This window comes from Nelumbo lutea, chromosome 1 (genome assembly GCF_056320005.1).
Source record: "Nelumbo lutea isolate HS-2025 chromosome 1, American lotus-T2T, whole genome shotgun sequence".
In the NCBI taxonomy this organism is placed as follows: Eukaryota; Viridiplantae; Streptophyta; class Magnoliopsida; order Proteales; family Nelumbonaceae; genus Nelumbo; species Nelumbo lutea.
Genome location: NC_142684.1, coordinates 159404704 through 159423113, shown reverse-complemented (window position 1 = coordinate 159423113; position 18410 = coordinate 159404704). Strand labels below are relative to the sequence as shown.

The window sequence follows — 18410 nt, the reverse complement described above, 5'->3', positions numbered from 1 at the left end:
TGTTCTGAAGTAGAGCCATGATTTGTTTGTATTCCTCAGCAGTGAATGTTGGACTCTCATTATTGGCCTCCTTTTTAATTTCCACATTATGAGCTGCAGCCCTTCTATTTTTGGGCTTTATATTCTTTCCATGCCACTTATGACCTATTGGAAAACCAATCAGATAGTAGCAACGGTCCACCAAGTGTCATGTTTGATCACAATATGTGCAATGCTTATCCTTGCGATTTGAGGAGGAGGATCATGCCATCTGCGTCGCTGCACCTCTTGTGACTTGCATGGCATGGTAGGTTGGTGAGATCTCCTGGCGAGTTGCAACCTTCATCTGCCTCTCTTGTTGCAGTATTAGTCCATGAACTTTTTGTGTATCTGGGAGGGGATTCATCATCAGAATTGATCCACTAACCTGAGAGAAAGTTGCATTGAGCCCCATCAAAAATTGCATAGCCCTCTCTTTTTTTTCTCTATCTGCTATCTTCTTCATCATGCCACATGAACAAGCGATAGGCTCCTGATAAGATTTCAATTCATCCCAAAGTCCCTTTAATTTGGTGTAATAAGCAGAAACTGAAAGAGACCCTTGTCAGCATTCCACAATTTCTTGTCGGATTTGATAGATTCTTGATTCATCTCCTTGAGAGAACCTGTCATAGAGATTGTTCCATACTGTTGTTGTTGTGTCGGAGAAGATTACACTCCGTGCAATGTCGGGTTGTATAGAGTGAAGTATCCAAGAAATTACCAAATCATTGTAGCATTGCCACAATGGGTATCTCGGGTCAGTCGTCGGTGGAGCTTTCATAGATCCATCGATGAACCCAAGTTTGTTTTTGGCACTAAAACTGAGACGCATCGATCGGCTCCATTCTCTATAGTTGCATCCGTCCAGCAGCGTATTAACCAGAACAAGTCCTGGTGTATCTGAAGGGTGTAAGGTCAAAGGATCAAGTAAGTTAGTCCTTTTTTCCTCCGCACCATATGATGCAGATTTTGGAAGTTCTGGATTTTCGACCGTGTCAGTCATCTTGGTTGATGTGATGATGTTCTGGGTTGTGTTTGTGGCGGAAGGTGTTGGACTAAAAGCATTAGAATCGTTGCTCTGATACCATGAACGAATGGAAGAAAACTGAACAAATTGGTGAAAGAGAATTATGTTTGTTGTACTACAAAGGTCTATACAAGCTATGTATATATAGACATGTTGCAGAGCTATTCTAGGAATACAAATATTCACATAATTATGATCCTACAATCATTCTATTTCAATATTCAAAATTTGAATATTGATTATTTGACCCATGATTTTCTCCCACGATTTTCTCCTTGATGGAATTAAATATGGATGCTCTTGATTTTCTTTCCTTTAACAGTTCTATGTGGCGCCTACTTTTTTGAAACAATAATAAAATATTATACTCCAGGTTTTTTTTTTCTGTCAAATACATCTCTCTTTAAATCATTTCACTTGTGTTTCATTAGTAATTTAAAGAATAAAGTCATCTAAAATGGATTTATATATGAGAAGTGCTTATGTTAAAATTAAGTGTATAAAGACAAGTGCTCATTTGATAAGTACTTATTTGCATTTGGCATCTAGTTTTCTCAAGTGTTTATTTTAAAAAATAAGCATTTACTTTATATTGAGCATTTGATGGTCTTTTTTTCCAATAAACACTTATATAAGCATGTGTGACTCTTTTGTTTTTCATTTTCTTTTAAATTTTGAAAATATACCATGAGTTCTCCAACAGTTGTCTAATATCAACAACTTCAACAGGCGAAAAAAAGGAGAAATGCAGCAGAAGTCATTGTGGAGGATGGAGAAGAAAGAGAGGTTGGGCTCATTAATGGCAAATCGAACTTTCCAATCGCTCAAATGTCGCTTTCAATATATCAATTCTTAGAAACCTGAATCTTTAACTAGTAATAATGATACTTATAATAATTCAAGAACCCACTAATTAAAACTGCCAAAAGAAAACACATAACTGAAGCTACCACAGATCTTTGCACAATCATTACTAACAGAAGACCAATGCGTAACTGAAAATGGAACTGACTCGTTGAAGAAAACTTAACGTGTATTCATATAGAAGAGATAGAAATATATATACAATGTCAGAGAACATTCAGATGTCAAGAAGTGAGTCCATGTGGGTAAACTAATTCGAACCATCTGGAATTTTGGGACTATAAGTTACAGTCTTGTATGTCCTTCTAATACCCCCTCAAGTTGGAGCCGGGGTAGGTTGGATGCCCAACTTGCTTAATAGTGTAGAAAGTGGAAGAGGCCCCAGAAGTTTGGTGAGGAGGTCTGCCGGCTGATCTTTGCTGGAAATATGGTGAGTAGCAATTGTGTTGTCTGCAATGTACTGGCGAATGAAGCGACAGTCGATTTTTATGTGCTTGGTTCATTCATGATGTACAGGATTGTTGGCGATGTAGAGAGCCGCTTGACTATCACAATATAGATGCATGGGACATTTGATGGTGATTCCAAGACCATGGAGGAGATGTTTGAGCCACAACAACTCTGAAGTAGCTACAGCTATTGCACGATACTCTACCTCTGCTGATAACCGAGACACCATGCTCTGCTTTTTACTTTTTCAAGATATGAGAGATCCTCCTAGCATGGTAATATAGCACGTGGTTGATCGTCGGGTAGTGGGGCATGAGGCTCAGTCAGAATCCCAAAATGTTTTAAGGGTGAGGTCAGAAGTAGATGGTAGAAATAGCCCATGAGATGTTGTGGCTTGCAAGTACCGTAGGACTCGTAAAGTTGCATCCATATGCACTTGCCAAGGTTTGTGAAGGAATTGGCTCAAAGTATTGATTGCAAAGCTCAGTTCTGGTCTACTGACTTGTAAATCGACAAGTCAACCAACTAGTCTTCTATATTGTCTAGGATCTTGAAGTAATGGGCTGGAGTCATCAGGGAGTGGTGGTAATTGCTCCATGGGTATTTTAGTATCCCTACAGTTAAGCAAGTTTGTTTCTTATAGAATATCGTGAATGTACTTTTGCTAACTCAAGAAAATTCCTGATGTAGATCTTTGAACCTCAATACCCAAAAAATAAGAGAGAGGGCCCAAATCTTTGAGAATGAAGCATGAGTGTAGATAATCCTTCAGCTCTTGAATGCATGACTCATGAGTACCAATGATTATAAGATCATCAACATACACCAAGATTGCTATGAAGGTATTTGATTTCTGTATTGTGAATAGTTAACATTGGACGGTGAGAAGCCATATTCTTGTAGGGCAAGAGTGAATTTTTCAAACCACATTCTTGACACTTGATTAAGCCTGTATAGGGACTTTTGTAGGCGACGAACTTTGTGTGGCTTATTGTTATCAAATCCTTGTGAGATATGCATATAGTCTTCCTCATGAAGATCACCATTTAAGGAAGGCATTATTGATGTCAAATTGGTAAAGAGACCAACCTTGAGCTGCCGCAACTGTTAATAGGCAACACATGGTTACCAATTTGGCAATGAGGGGCAAAAGTGTCATGATATTCTAACCCCTCAATTTTAGTATATCCATGGGCCACTATGCAGGCTTTGTAGCGATCAACAGTACCATCAGGTTTTAGTTTGATTTTGTAGATCCATTTTGAACCAATGGCTCTTTTTCCTGGTGAGAGATCAACAATGGACCAAGCGTTTTTCGCTCAAGAGCTTCAATTTCTTTGCCCATGGCCTGTTGCCACTTTGGATCTTGAGATGCTTTTGTATAATTATTGGGTTCAATCAATGCTGATGTGAGGGCATGGGATTATTGTTGTAAAGATGGGGGTATGGAGCAAATGTAGTCCTTTAAATGGGATGGTGCTCACCTAGAACGAGACGGCCGAGGTTGCTGATCTATGGTATGATCAGGTGGAGTATCATGATGGGAGTGTTGTGAAATGACGGTGGATTCAACATCCACTTGGGGTAAAGGAATGACAGGTGAGGGAACGAGCTGAATTGGATTTGGGTGGCAGTGCTAAAAAGGGAATTGGGTTTCATAAAAAATCACGTCTAAATACAAATATGGTTTTGGACTCTAGATCGTATAGGCGATGTCCTTTTTGGGTATACAGATATCCCACAAATATGCACTTTCGGGCTCGTGTGGTAAATTTGTTATGAGTTGGTGGAGCTACCCGAGCAAAACATAAACACCCAAAAACCTTAAAGTGGAAATAAGAAGAAATAAGAAGGAGATCTGTTGAGCAACACTTCAACTGGAGATTTTCCTTGAAGTTTGGATGTCGGGGTGTAATTTATGTTGTAAGCAGCTATATGTATACACTCACCCCAAAATGTGATTGGAAGATTGGCTTAAAATCTGAGTGCACGAGCTACCTCCAACAAGTGTTGGTGTTTGCGTTCTGCAACACCATTCTATTTCTATTGGGGCGTGTCAACACATGATCATTGATGTATTATCCCTGCTTGTGAATAAAATTGTTGCATGGCTCCAAACAAAAATTCAGTCCCATTATTTGATTTGATGTACTTTACAGTAGCATTATGTTGTGTCTTAACCATGTGGCAAAACGAGACCAAGAAAACCAGAGTATTTGCTTTATGCTTCATCAGGTAAACCCGTGTGCTGCGAATGTAATCATCCATTATAGTGAGAAAATAATGTAACAATTCAAAAAGTACTATACACTGAGTAGTACTAATTGGAAATTAAAGTCTAGTAAGTTTCGCCTTGTGGCAAATTTCACGACTCCGGTCTGCATCATTGAGAGAATGACCAGAAACAGTGATGACCCGAGGAGAGGATGCATGCCCTAAGGTTTGATGCCATAGCATGTATGTTGACAGTGGGGTAATGTCGGTGGTAGATGGTGGGTGAAGGTAGTATATTCCATTCCACATCTTACCCCTCCCAATCTCCTTCAAGACTAGGTCCTGTAAAATACAGAAATCAGGGTAGAAAGTAACTGCACAATTCAATTGGGAGGTTAATTTGCTGATTGAAAGTAGTTTAAAGTGGAAATCAAGAACACAAAGAATGTGATCTACAGTGAGCTGAGGTGTGATCGCGCAGGAACCTTGATGTGTTACAGGTAATGTGGATTTATTAGGCAAACTAACATATTTTGGCGAATTTATGGAGTAGCATGCAGTGAGATTAACATTGAAGGGTGACATGTGGTCTGATGCTCCACTATCAAGTATCTAGTGCATGGAATTTAAAGATGATGAGGTATGAGTGACAGTACCCGCAAGATTAGTAGTGTTAGCTTGCAGCTTACCTTGACCAATGAGCGACAAAAGCTGATTATACTAATCCAGTGTAAAGGCAGGAGCAAAATTGTCTGTGGTTGTGGAAACATGCGCGGCTGCAGGTTGCGTATTCTGTTTCTTGGATTTACTTGACTTGTTACGATCCCAATTTGGAGGATAACCCTCTAGTTTGAAGCATCGGTCCCTAGTGTGACCTTTCTTTTTGCAGTGATCACAATAGAGTTTGCTGCGAGACTGAGAATTAGGATCTTGCATGTGATATCCTGATTTGTACTAGATGACCATGGCTGCAACCTCATGATTTTGAACAGCAAGATGCAAAACTGCCGATTGATGTCGTTCTTCTTGGATGATCAGCGCATAAGCACGATTGATTCTAGGAACTGGTTTGGTAGCCAGTATGTTGGATCGAATAGAATTGAAGTTGTCATTCAATCCCATGAGAAACTGGTGCAATTTTTCTCGTTCTCTTTCTGCCACATATTCTTTGGTCGCGCCGCAAATGCAGACAGGTGCAGGAATGAGGGCATACGTCTCATCCCACAAGCGCTTCAGTTTTGCAAAATATACAGCTACATTCATTGAACCTTGGTTCAAGAGCACGATGTCACGTTTCAGTTGGTGGATTCTTGGAATGTTGCCCTGTGAATACAGATCCTCAAGGTCTATCCATATTTCTTGAGCCGTGTCGATATATGCTATACTTTCATGAAGATCTCTGCTTACAGAATTGAACAGCCAGCTGATCACCATGGAATTGCACTTTACCCAAGCCAGATGATCACTGGAGGTCAAATCTGGACATGACAGACTTCCATCTACAAAGGAGAATTTGCTTTTCGCTTGAAGATTGTTCTTCGTTACGCGCCTACAAATCGAGTAGTTGTCGCCGATGAGTGGCGCTGAAACAAGCACCGCCCTTGTCCGACGGATGAAGAAAGTAAGGAGATCTTGGATCGCTCTCGGCCATGGTGGTTACGTTGGCATTCGCCATTAAAGAATGCAAGAATACAGAAGAAGAAAAGAAATCGAGAAAAGAAAACAGGGGAGACAGGCAGGATGGATCTACCGCTCTGATACCATAACAGAAGACCAACCTGTAACTGAAAAAGGAACTGACTTGTTGAAGAGAACTTCATGTGTATTCATATAGAAGAAATAGAAATATATATATAATGTTAGAGAACATTCCAGATGTCAAGAAGTGAGTCCACGTGGATAAACTAATACATTCCAGATGTCAAGAAGTGAGTCCACGTGGATAAACTAATTCAAACCATCTGGAATTTTGGGACTATAAGTTACAGTCTTGTATGTCCTTCTAATAATTACGAATGCCTAGAAACGTCTGGAAAGAAGAATCAGAGGAATCAACGGCATCAGAGAAAGAGTTGGTAACTGGTGGAGGAGCGAGGAAGGATGCCACAATCCATAGCTGTTGGCCAATGGTTTTTGCCAAGCTCTGATAAGTCCTCTTTCACTCCCCCGGAGCTCTCTTCCTTCTTCTCCTGCAACCTTTTCTTCTTTATTTACTGAATCCTCTTCATCCAATTCCTACTATTTGAAGGTATTTGGGAGTGAAATCAAAAGCCAAGACATCCTCAAGGCTACGGAGGTTCAGAGAGAGAGAGATTTTAGCTTCAAGGTTATTGTTTAAACACTTAAAAATGTTAAAAATTTGGACTTATTATTTAAACACTTATTTGGGAGTTATTTCTCAAACATCAATAAGTGCTTAATGGTGTGATGATGTGTGTACGTGTGCATTAAAATACCAAGGCAAATGAAGATTGAAATGAGTTTGTTGGAATTGGCTTCCAAATGCCCACTTGATACATTATTATCTCCTTCGTATATAGATAAAAACAATAATGACTCCATCTTTTATTCGAATTGGATGCGTGCAAACATGGCCTGATCAGTTGAAATGTCGAGGAGAGGAGTCTACCAAAATTGTAGAAATGCATATATCTCGACGTGAAGTTGTTCACAATTCACATCCAGGACTGGGACTGGAGAGCATAGTTGCATTTGAAGGAATTCACCCCACTAATATGCGCATAAATATCTGAAGCATCAATCATGTCCTCATCGTCTTTCACTGTTATCTGTAGGAAAAGAAAAGAACAAAGATTATTAGTTGTAAGCAACTTCACTTGAGTGGCCTGTCCTGAATGGCTTACTGCTTCCCAATTTTATATGCAAAATTAGAGAGTGTTTGGATGACCCATCATGTTGTCGAACACCCCCTTAGGATGTATATGTTAATGTGAATGATTTTGTTTGTTTTTGTTTTTTTTAACAAAAACAATTGTCATATAAAAAAAATACATTTTTGCTGATGGTGCAGGTTTTTTTTTAATCTATTCACATTGACAAACACCCCCATAATTAACATTGCATAAAGAAAATCTTACTTCCTCTTCATCCTCGACTTCATGATTACTGCAATTGGGCCTCACGGCTTCTCCCAATTCATCATTCTTTGCAAATCTTCCTCTGACCCGAGGTCTGCTATCAGCCAAAGTTTTACGGCATGCATACTGCACATTATATGATAAAACATGAAAAAAAATCATTAGAAAATATATCGGGCTTCAAACAATATCTATTTGTTCGAGTTTGGATTTGGATTTGATCTGCTTATAATTTGATGGAATATGAAACCACTCTGATCTGATCGTTATGTGTGTAATTGATTTGGGTGTTGTATGTTTATTAAAGAGTCATAGTTTATACTGTTATTTGAACCTGAGTATTTTTAGCTTAATTCATTAATGGTACATGATATTCAAATCTAATCTGAGTTCAATGTAAAGACTCGATTCAAATACCAAAATCAATAAATTGAATTTAGATTTAGATATATCTGATTTGATCTGATCTGTTTGAGACCCTATTACAAGATAATTAATTTAGGCTATGTTTGGTTTGAAGGAAAAGGTAGGGAAAGGAAGGGAAATGTAGGTAAACTATACAAGGTTCGTAAAGATTTCTCTATCTTTTCCTTCCTTTCCCTAGTTTTTCTCTCAAACCAAACACAACCTTAGTGAAAACATCCTCTATCTTTTCCTTCCTTTCCCTAGTTTTTCTCTCAAACCAAACACAACCTTAGTGAAAACATCCTGTTAACATGAAATATTTACACAAGGCATCCGAAATTTAACACCAAGTAAAACCTTGCACTAGTCAGCATTCCTCAACTTAATATTATGAACAATGCAGATCCAACTCTACAATAATCCCCCATTAATTTTACAGTGCAGAAGAAAGAATTATGAGAGGAGAGAGGGAGAGAGAGATACCTTGATTTTCTTACTGAAATTCCTCTCATTTCTCTTCTTCATGTACCTATGTATCTTCTCTTTCCTTTCCTCAACAGAGAGCCGTCCAACCTTGTAGGTGGATTCTTCAAAGGTGGAGATTTCAGATGTTAGAGAGGCGCCCCCACCACCATTCACCAAATGTGTAGAATCATTATTAATGGCCTTGCAAAAGTGAATACACAGACAGATTAGAAACGATAATTATACGTTTGTGGCTACTATTCTTTCTTCCATGATTATTAAGAGTTAAAAGATCTGATTACTGAAGAATTAAATTAAGGCTCTGCTTGTTTGTAGTGCAATTTTATTTGTTTTAGTACAAATGCATAGGGGTGCAAATAAGAAGAATGTAAATTCTGTTTCACTTTCAATTTGGAATTTACTTTCCTCTGCTCTACCTGTTACTTTACTTCATATGCACTGCAATGAAACAAAATAAGGCGAAAGATGAAAACTAAAATAAATTATAATTTGCAATCAAAATCATTTGCATTCCTATATTTTTATATCAGTGAAAATGAAATTACACTGCAAATTTTTTAGCGTCATCTTCTTAACAAAAAAACACTGCAGATAATCAAATCATGTGATGTGTATTAGCAACTGTTTGGACACCATGTAAATGGAATCATTTCATTTCAGTATTACAAAACATGTCATGTCGAACTGTGGTCACCAGAAACAGATTCAGTTCAGTTCAGTTCATATTCAAGAAATCCTGTACTCACCATCTCTGGCAACGTATTCCAGTTTATACGGTAAACTTTTGTGCTCCAAAATGTAAAGCAAAAGAACAACGAAATCATTCATTTCTAAAAGTCTCCAAACAGAGCCTACATGATTTCATGTACTCAGAAAGTGATTTTAATATATAAAATACGTTATTCTAACATGGATGTTCTGGTAGTAATAATACCTGCATCTCTCCCGAGCTGTAAACTCGTTGCAGTGAAGTTGAAGCATAAAGCTCACAGTTGTCTCCTTGAAACTTCAATTCTTGTGGTTGCAGATCAGCACCCATTAGAATACTTCCTCCAAACAGCCCCGAAGCATCAGCAGATAGTCCTGTACTCAAATTCCCAGGCAGGAAAGATCCCATAGTGGGATCAAGGATAGAACAAGTAGTCGGATCAAGGACAGAACAAGAAGGAGAAGATGGGTCCAGACGCACGTAAGAAGGCAACGAGGATAAGCCATCTTCTTCGAAAACAGCCTGTAATGGAGGTTCAGTAAGTGGGACAGAGGTGTCGGGAGAGTATGTTGAGATCCCGTTAGTAGAGTCAGCTACTGGGATTTGCACTTGCAGCGATGGGAGATCGAACTGGTCCTGTTGAGCTTCCAGTAATGGAAGTACTGAGAATGTGGATGTCGGCGAGAAGCTTATGGAGGCAAAGATGTCGTTATCATTCTCATCTTGAGAGTCGAAGATGATTGAGAAGTTATTGTTTGTGTTGGTGGTGGGGTTGGTGGGAGTGTTGATGTTGTTGATATTCAACTTTCCTACATCTAAAGGGATGGAAGAGAATGAAGAGCATAAATTGGTGGGATAAGAATTATCTTCGTAACAACAGTTCGAACAAGAAGAGACATCAGAGTTCTGTAGAGTTTCTGGGAAAAATTCTTGTTCGCAAAATTCGAAAATTTGAGAGGAAACCGGGCTGCATATATCCTCCTGTAACACATTCAAAGCAAACTTCATATAAATATACAAACTCTCTTATCTAATACACTAATAACACTTGGGAGCCATAAATGATTTTAGTCTGGTTCACCATCTAAAGTGGAATTAATATTACAACTTACAGTTACTTTGATGAGCATTTTTTTTTTCATTTGTTTTTTAGTATTTGGTGAAATTTCCATTTGGGATGAGGAAATTAGGAAAGCTACAATTTATCTCATTTCTTGCTTCAAACACTGGTACCTACTTTCATCACTGTGGACTGTTTAAGTAAATGCTATCTAGTGGACCATACTTGTATCATTCATGACTTAGGCTTTCAGTTTAAGAGCTATCCTACCGGAAGCCCCTAATTTATTTTTAGAAGGTTTTGTTTTTACCCCATTTCCCCTCACTAGGAATGGCAATGGGGCCAGTTCAGGCCAGGGCACCCTTCCCCCACTAGGGATAGGGAATTCCTAAATTTTTCTCACCCCGAGTAAACCACCTAAAAATATATCAAATCATAAGGGTATTTTAAAAATAAGATTATGAGAATTTAGGGATATTTTGGAAATGTGATTATGGGATTCTAGTTTTTTTTTTTTTTTTTTGAATTTAAGGACAATCAAGAATATTTTAAAAATTAATATTAAACCCATCTCCATTTAAGATCGGGGGAAAACCCGCCCCATTTGGGGTTGGATAGGGGGGGAGGGGGGACAAGTATGTATGGGCCTATAGGGGACAACATTAGGGTGGGGAGTTGGGGAGGGGGAAAATTTACATGAAAGACCATAGAATTCCGGATCATAGGGGGCATGGCTACCTTGGGTCCCCGTGGCTCCGCCCCTCACCTAAGCAAATAAAAGGCTTTTATTTCAATACAGGATAAGACCCTAACCTGTAGTGCTCATGTGAGCCAGATCCAAATGGACAAAGATGAACATATTAGGGTAATGAACATGAACATGAAAGGCTTTTAAATCATCCCTTCTTTTTCCTTACCATATTGACCATCTAGAATGCATGGTAGTAACATTAAACATAAAAGGAACCACTTTAGAATCACATGCACACACGTTGAACATGGTAGTAACATTCAACATCCTGATTGCCCAAACCTGCCTATTTCCATCTTTTAACATCCGATCAACATAAGGCTCGGGTTTGGTTCCCATAATTTTTTTACCCGATTGATAAACAGGTTGAGTTTCACTCCCACCCCTATTAAGAACTATTGAAATATTTTATTTTATTTTTTTTTTTTTTTGTGAATATCATACCAGAAATTGGAAAATGATTATATTCATAGGAATGGCAAGAGGGCGGGTTTGGGGTGGGGATTATGTTCCCCGTCTCCGCCCCTGATTCTGAAATTAACCCCATACCCGTCCTCAATCCCCAATGGGGATGGGTTCCCCGTAGGGATCCAAATCCCCGAAATATTTTAGATAATAGTATTTTCTTGAAAAATAAATTTACTTAAAATAAATAAAAATTTTAAATTATAAACGATGTTTTAAATATGTTTTGATATAAATAATATATGTTTAATATAAATATCATATATATGTTTAATATAAATAATGTTCTGAAATTAACCCCCATCCCCGTTCCCGCCCTACCAAAACAATCCCCATCTGACCCTATTGGGTCAGGGGAGTTGGGTCCCTGTCGGGGATGGGGGAAATTGTCATCCCTATACATTCATAACGTGGCTGTTAGTTATTGGTTCTTCGAAACCGACTAGTGGATACAAGTTGATAGGGGTGGGGATTGAGTATCAGCTCACCCATATTGAACCACCAACCCATTTGCCACCCATATTTATTGATGTTAGTGGGTCAAAACCCACCTTGACCTTGACCCACCCATATGATCCACCTATATGACCCATCCTAACCCAAACTGTGACATATTTTCTAATTTTCTCTATTTAAAATGCATTAAACATAGAAATGCCAACTCAGGAAACATAAAAATGAATAAAAAGTTCAAAAAATAAGTTTCAAATAAAAACAAAAACGCACAAAAATACTGAATATGATAAATATATTTCATGTAAAACATAAAAAAATTATAGGAAAAATTTTAATGAAAAGTATCATTTCACATAAAAAACAGAAAATTGTAAAAAACATAGAAAATGAAGAAAAAATGAAAAAATATAAAAAATAAGAAATTTAGGAAAATATAAAATATGAAAATATAGAAATTGCATAAAACTGAAGAAATTATAAAAATTTATAGAAAACACAAATGTTGCAAATAAATAAAAAAAAATATAGGAAAATGTATAAACTACAAAAACTGAAAGTATGGAGCATTTAGAAAAATGATATAACGAAAAGAAAATACAAAAATTATTGTAAACACAAAGAATTGCAACAAAAATAACAAAAATTATAGTAAAACAAAATGATGCAAATAAATAACAAAATTACAAGAAAACCAAACGTAAAAAATGTAGAAAAATTACAAAAATTGATAGATATTTTTTGAATTTTTTAATACAAAAAATTAAAATGTAAAAATGTTGGTAAATGTTTTGATATAAGTTTTCATCATTTTTTAAAATAATAAAAAATTTAAAAAATGTAGGAAAATATAAGAAATTTTGAGAAAATATATCTAATTCCATCTTCTTTACAGGTGGCGAACCCAGACTTGTCTTCATAGAGAAAGAAGATGAAAACAAATTTTGGTTTGATCTACATCTATTGCGATCTCTATGGTGGATATGTTTTGCGAACAGATTTGTCTTCACAGAGGAAGACGATGAAGGTTTGAACCACATGTAGTGTGACCTCTATTGTGGATCTATTTTATGAACCAAAATCTGTCTCCACAGGAGAGGACGATGAACGTTTGAGCCAGATGTAGTGTGACCTTTGCCATGGATCTATTTTGTGAACCCAAATTTGTCTTCATAGAGGAAGACATTGAAGGTTTGAACCAGATCTAGTGTGACCTCAATTGTGGATCTATTTTGCAAACCCAAATTTGTCTTCAGAGAGGAAGACAATGAAGGTTTCAACCCTATCTAGAGCGACCTCTTTAGTAAATCTGTGTTTGTGAACCCAGATCTATCTTTACCATATCTTAAATAGAGGAAGACGATGAACACAAATCTGGGTTTGAACTAGATCTAATGAACCTACCATTTGTTCTACCATGGCAGAAAAGAGCATACAAAGATATGTTATTAGGGATGCAAATGGATCAGATCATGGTTCGATCCGATCTGAACTCTGATCCTATTTTGTTGGATTCGGATATCCATATTTCAGATTTTTGGATTGGATTAGATCAGATGATTGGATCTGATTAAAAATCTGCCCAGATTTGATATATATTATTTTATTTATTTATATATAATATATATGGTATTTATAAATATATTATTTTTATTGTATTTTCTTTTCCTTTTAATAACTTATTAATTTTGTTAAAAATTAAATTGGATCGGATGAGATTCATATATTGGACATCTTGACCGGAGCCGAATTCGAATCAATATTTATGAGATTTGATCAGATCTTTGGTGTATTGGAATGGATTCAAATATACCCTAATTCAAATCTGATCCAGTCTGTTTGCATCCCTATTTGCTATACAAACCTAGGAAGAAGAAGAAGAAGAAGGAAAGAGAGAGAGAGAGAGAGAGAGAGAGAGAAGGGAGAAGGGAGAAGGGAGAAAATCATCGATGGTTTTGATCACTATCATTGAGAACAACAGCCAAACTTTCTCCCCTCAGCCTGGCAATTAGCATAATAGAGACTCCACCTTGACCTTTTTGACCCTTCCCTCGACAATGGGTACCCTCGACCCAACCCCACCCTGATCCTCTTCACCTGACCCAAATGGGTGACTTGACCCATAATGACCCGCATCTTAATGGGTAGCTATTGGTAGGTTCTTAAGCAATTGGGTTGGGTGGGTCAGATGGGTTGGGGTCAACATCGCCACCCCTACAAGTTATGGCCATCGCCAACAGAAGAGAAGGAACACGACCTAAGTTAAGTACATGGTGGGTCAGTCCAAAAAAAAAATTGGGATAAATACACTGCAACCCAATGCAGAATTCTCAATTGCATCCCCTATAGTCTACTAGTAGCCCCTCCCCCTATAAACCGCATCCTGCTATACGGTCAGGATTCATCCCCTATAAACCCAATGCAGAATTTGGCATCAATTCACGGTCAGGATTCATCCCCCTATACGGTGGGGCTAAAAAATTCTGACTTGGACTGATCAGTCATTCTCCGAAAAAGGTTACATTAAATGGGATCAAACCTACACTGCTCTGTCCGCAGCCCTAAGTCCCCTCTAAAATGTGTACTACGTAATACCAGTAAAAAAAAGTATGGTGTGATAGATCTTTTACAACATTTTGGCTATGGAAAAAAAAAAAAAAAACCCGTATGAGCCTCTAGTGTTTGTCATTCATTCGCTCAAAATTTGCAAAATATTAAAAAATTATTAAGCATTTTTAATTTCTGTTGAGCATTTGTTAAAATTTAAAGGGCCCAGGTCCAATGCAGTGCAAATTGTTCAAATTGAGTGCCCCAATTGCACCCATAACATGAAGGATTCATACCTCTAGACCTGCATTTCATACATACATACATAATACATATATATATCCAAAATACTGAAATAGTATTAAAAAAGATAGCTTCTAGGAAACGGTTGAAATAATATATAAGATGAAAACATATATGGGAACCATAAGTGGGCTTGCCAACTTCTGTGTTTGTGTATGCAGTGATTTATAAGCACCGAGCTTTTTTGAGATTACATACAAGCAAAAGGCACAAATTCTCTGAAGTAGGATGGTTTCTTCATAGATGTTTTTTGTCAAATACGTGCAAGTGAAAAAATAAAGAATATGGGGTGGTACTGCGCACCATGTGACATGTTGGGAGTTAGGAACCTACTAAATAGAAATTACAATATCAACATCAAGGAAAAGAGACTCACAATGTGCTGTTCTTGTTTAAGGAAAACAATCCAAAATAGCTAAAAGAAAAGTTGCGGAAAATCAATGGGAATTTAACGTCATTTCACCCTTTATACTATACCCTGTTGAGTGCTTTTAGAGATATCTTTATTGAAATCTAGTCGAATTAAGGATCAAATTTGGAAAGCTTAGGCTATAAGTTTGAGAGGAAGAGCCATGGTCTATGAAATTAAACCAGAGTCTGAAAGTTTCTTCTTCAGGGTTCAATCAAAGAATTCATAACAGTCGAGGAAAAATGAAGCATCATATTACTTTTGAAAAATGACCAAGCAACTGTACTTTTAATGGGTAAGCTTTGAACTTGGGATTGAAGAAGAACATTAATTCAACCTGATACTTGCATGACTGGAGAGCCTGAGGTTTGAATTCATTAGTTTCTTGTATGAAATGATATGGAAGCCAAGAAGCATAAAAATTGTGGATCTATATGTTCTAACAGAACATTGCATAATTATTTGTATGAAAAGATGGGTCAATCAGAAGGGCTTGGATTTGCTTGAAATTTTAAGTTATTGATGTCAAACTTACTGTTACCCAGAATGTTCATTTTTCAAGCTCAAATAATGGAAGGAAAACATAGATTTCTATCAAGCTTATTATTAGGCCAGCAACTGTGAAAATGCATGCAAATTGGCTTTCATCAGAAAGAAAAAACAAGTTCTAATAACAAAACCCGCAAAATGTTCAGAGACATGAAATAGGTTGAGTGTGAAAGGGAGAAGCTTCGGAAAACAAACATTTTGGAATTGTAAAAAAAACAGACTAAAACCAGAAAGATGAAATTGTTTCCGTTCAGAAAAATAATAAGAAACCCAAATAGATGAATATAAGAAATGAGAAAACAGACCAAATAAATTAAAAAAAAAAAAAGACTTAACTCTCTCAAACTCAAAGCATTACATGGATAATTGCACCCCAAAATCTACAGAAAGATGAAAAAGTTTCAGGGATTAGAAAGCTTACGATTGGAAGCTGTTGCTCCGGTGGATGAATCATGTCCTGTAGCATCGTTTCTTTTCGAGAGTACGCAAAACTCCAGCCCTTTATTCTCTAACAGAACTAGAGGAAATGGTAGTTCAGGAACATTCATGTTTTCATTCTAGCACGAATTCTTTATACTGAAACAAGAATAAGCAAGATAAAACGAACGACACCTTTAGTTAAACAAACAAAAGGAACACATAGACGTGTATCAGACAGGTCGGAATAGATAAACTTTTTCCTTTTCTCTCGTTCTTTTGTCTGTTTTCTCATCTCTGTGGACGTTAACGAGGAAGATGCATGGAGGGGGTTTAATTAGTTATATAAGATTTTGGGTTCAGAACTCCATGTCGTCACCCTGCAACTCAAGGGGCGGATTCCGATGAGCAAGGGGAGCCGCGAGTTCCCTTTAGTTAGGACAGCATGACCTGACCTATGACAACCAAAGAACTTTGACAACTGTACTAGTATTTGCTGAGATGGCATATTTTGCTGACTTGTCACCAAGCATCTCGATAGAGGATTTCATCGGTTAACCGGCAAGCTGAAATATGAATTGACCAAGCTTCTCGGCATTAGATTTGCTGACTTGTCACCAATCATCTCGATGGGAGGTTTCATTGCTTAAAGGACCAGCTGAAATTGAATTGACCTAGCTTCTCGGCACATTTGCTTACTTGTCACCAAGCATTTATTTCCATAGGGGGTTTCATTGGTTAATAACAGACCAGCTGAAACCCTGATAATTGAATTGATCAACCCACAAACCATTTGCTCGCCGATTTATTTGTACATGTGCGTTTATTTTTACTAGTAATTAAACATGTGCATTTATTTGTATTAGTAATTAAACGTGTGTTGTATATATGATTTTTTTTTCATATTAATTACTTGAATTTTAGATATATCATAATTAATATATAAATTAAAAATTAATAAATATGACTAAAAGTAAACTTAAATACTTGTACTAAATGTGCATGTGCAAATTTTTTTAAATTTTAAATTACAATTATTATTATTATTATTATTTAATATGATGATTATATAACATTAGAAATGCTCCCAAGTGTCTTTGACAATATTCTATACTTTTTATTTTTTGTGCTCACTCTTTTTTTAAATATTTATTATTCAATTATGACATCATGAATTTCTTTGAAAAGTTAGATCATTGGCCCATCATTTAAATAAGAAAATAGCTTTGCTTTTGGATCAACTTTAAATTACATATTTCATCTACATTATATAAATAATTTTTACTTATCACACTTAATTTTTGTTTGACATAATTAATATATAATTTTTTATATATTCTTTTGATTACTTGTACTTTTTTATTTGTTTTTAAATATTTATTATTTAACTATAGTAGTCGATCAAGACTACAGTCAATCTTGAATTCAAAAGAAAAAGAATGAAGAAATTTCATAAGAGAAGAAGAAGAGAAGGAGCACACGAAGAGATTTTGGAAAAGAGAGAGGATTGGTCTTGACATCAGCCGACCTACTCTTAAAAGGGCTGAATTGTCCTTATTGCTTACATGGAAAATAAACAAATAATAAAGCTGAAATAACTACCAACTAACACTGACATAACTAACAGAAATATGTTGCCATACGAACACAGTGGAGACCACATCAGTGTTCTCTACACTCCCCATCAAGTTGAGAATAGATATTTGTCATTCCTAACTTGCATAGGTTTGCCTCTAACTTCTTCCTTGGAACAACCTTGGTGAGAAGATTTATGAATTGCATGCTGGAGGTATATGGAAGACACTTCTTGAGATGAAACCCTTTCTCTGACAAAATGTCGGTCTACTTCAATATGCTTAATTCTGTCATGTTGTACCGGATTATGAGCTATATTAATAGCAGCCTAATTATCACAATACAACATTAAAGGCTTCTCATAAGCAATACCCAACTCCTCAAAGAATGACTTTAGCCATAGAATTTCATCCACACCATTAGCCATAGATCTATATCCAACTTCAGCATTAGAACGAGAAACAACACATTGTTTCTTACTCATCCAGGAGACAATGTTACCTCTTACAGAAAAGCATCTGTATAAACATCCATCTTCATGTGATCATTATTCTTTAATAATATACCTCTACCTGGACACTTCTTCAAGTATTGCTAATATTCTCTC

The 18410-nt window shown here is 36.7% G+C and overlaps 2 protein-coding genes across 2 annotated transcripts; both read right to left on the bottom strand.

Annotated features, from left to right (window-relative positions):
* Positions 1-5530: 5530 nt before the first annotated feature.
* Positions 5531-6010, bottom strand: LOC148878691 (uncharacterized). Its single transcript, XM_088973102.1, has one exon. The coding sequence runs from the start codon at positions 6008-6010 to the stop codon at positions 5531-5533; it is 480 nt and encodes a 159-aa protein (XP_088829228.1).
* A 1031-nt stretch (positions 6011-7041) lies between these two features.
* Positions 7042-16542, bottom strand: LOC148878690 (CCT motif family protein). Its single transcript, XM_088958681.1, has 6 exons — positions 16424-16542; positions 16233-16328; positions 9500-10255; positions 8563-8745; positions 7675-7800; positions 7042-7365 (listed from the first exon to the last, which is right to left on the bottom strand). The coding sequence occupies exons 2-6, from the start codon at positions 16275-16277 to the stop codon at positions 7252-7254; spliced, it is 1224 nt and encodes a 407-aa protein (XP_088814807.1). The 5' UTR covers positions 16278-16328; positions 16424-16542; the 3' UTR covers positions 7042-7251.
* Between the last annotated feature and the right edge of the window lie 1868 nt (positions 16543-18410).

Coding starts and splice junctions, on each gene's coding strand:
- LOC148878691 (XM_088973102.1), bottom strand. CDS start 6,010: ATGGTGATCAGCTGGCTGTTCAATTCTGTAAGCAGAGATCTTCATGAA.
- LOC148878690 (XM_088958681.1), bottom strand. CDS start 16,277: ATGCTACAGGACATGATTCATCCACCGGAGCAACAGCTTCCAATC. Junction 10,256..16,232: donor CGGAGCAACAGCTTCCAATC/GTAAGCTTTCTA, acceptor AATGTGTTACAG/GAGGATATATGCAGCCCGGT. Junction 7,366..7,674: donor AAGTCGAGGATGAAGAGGAA/GTAAGATTTTCT, acceptor CTTTTCCTACAG/ATAACAGTGAAAGACGATGA.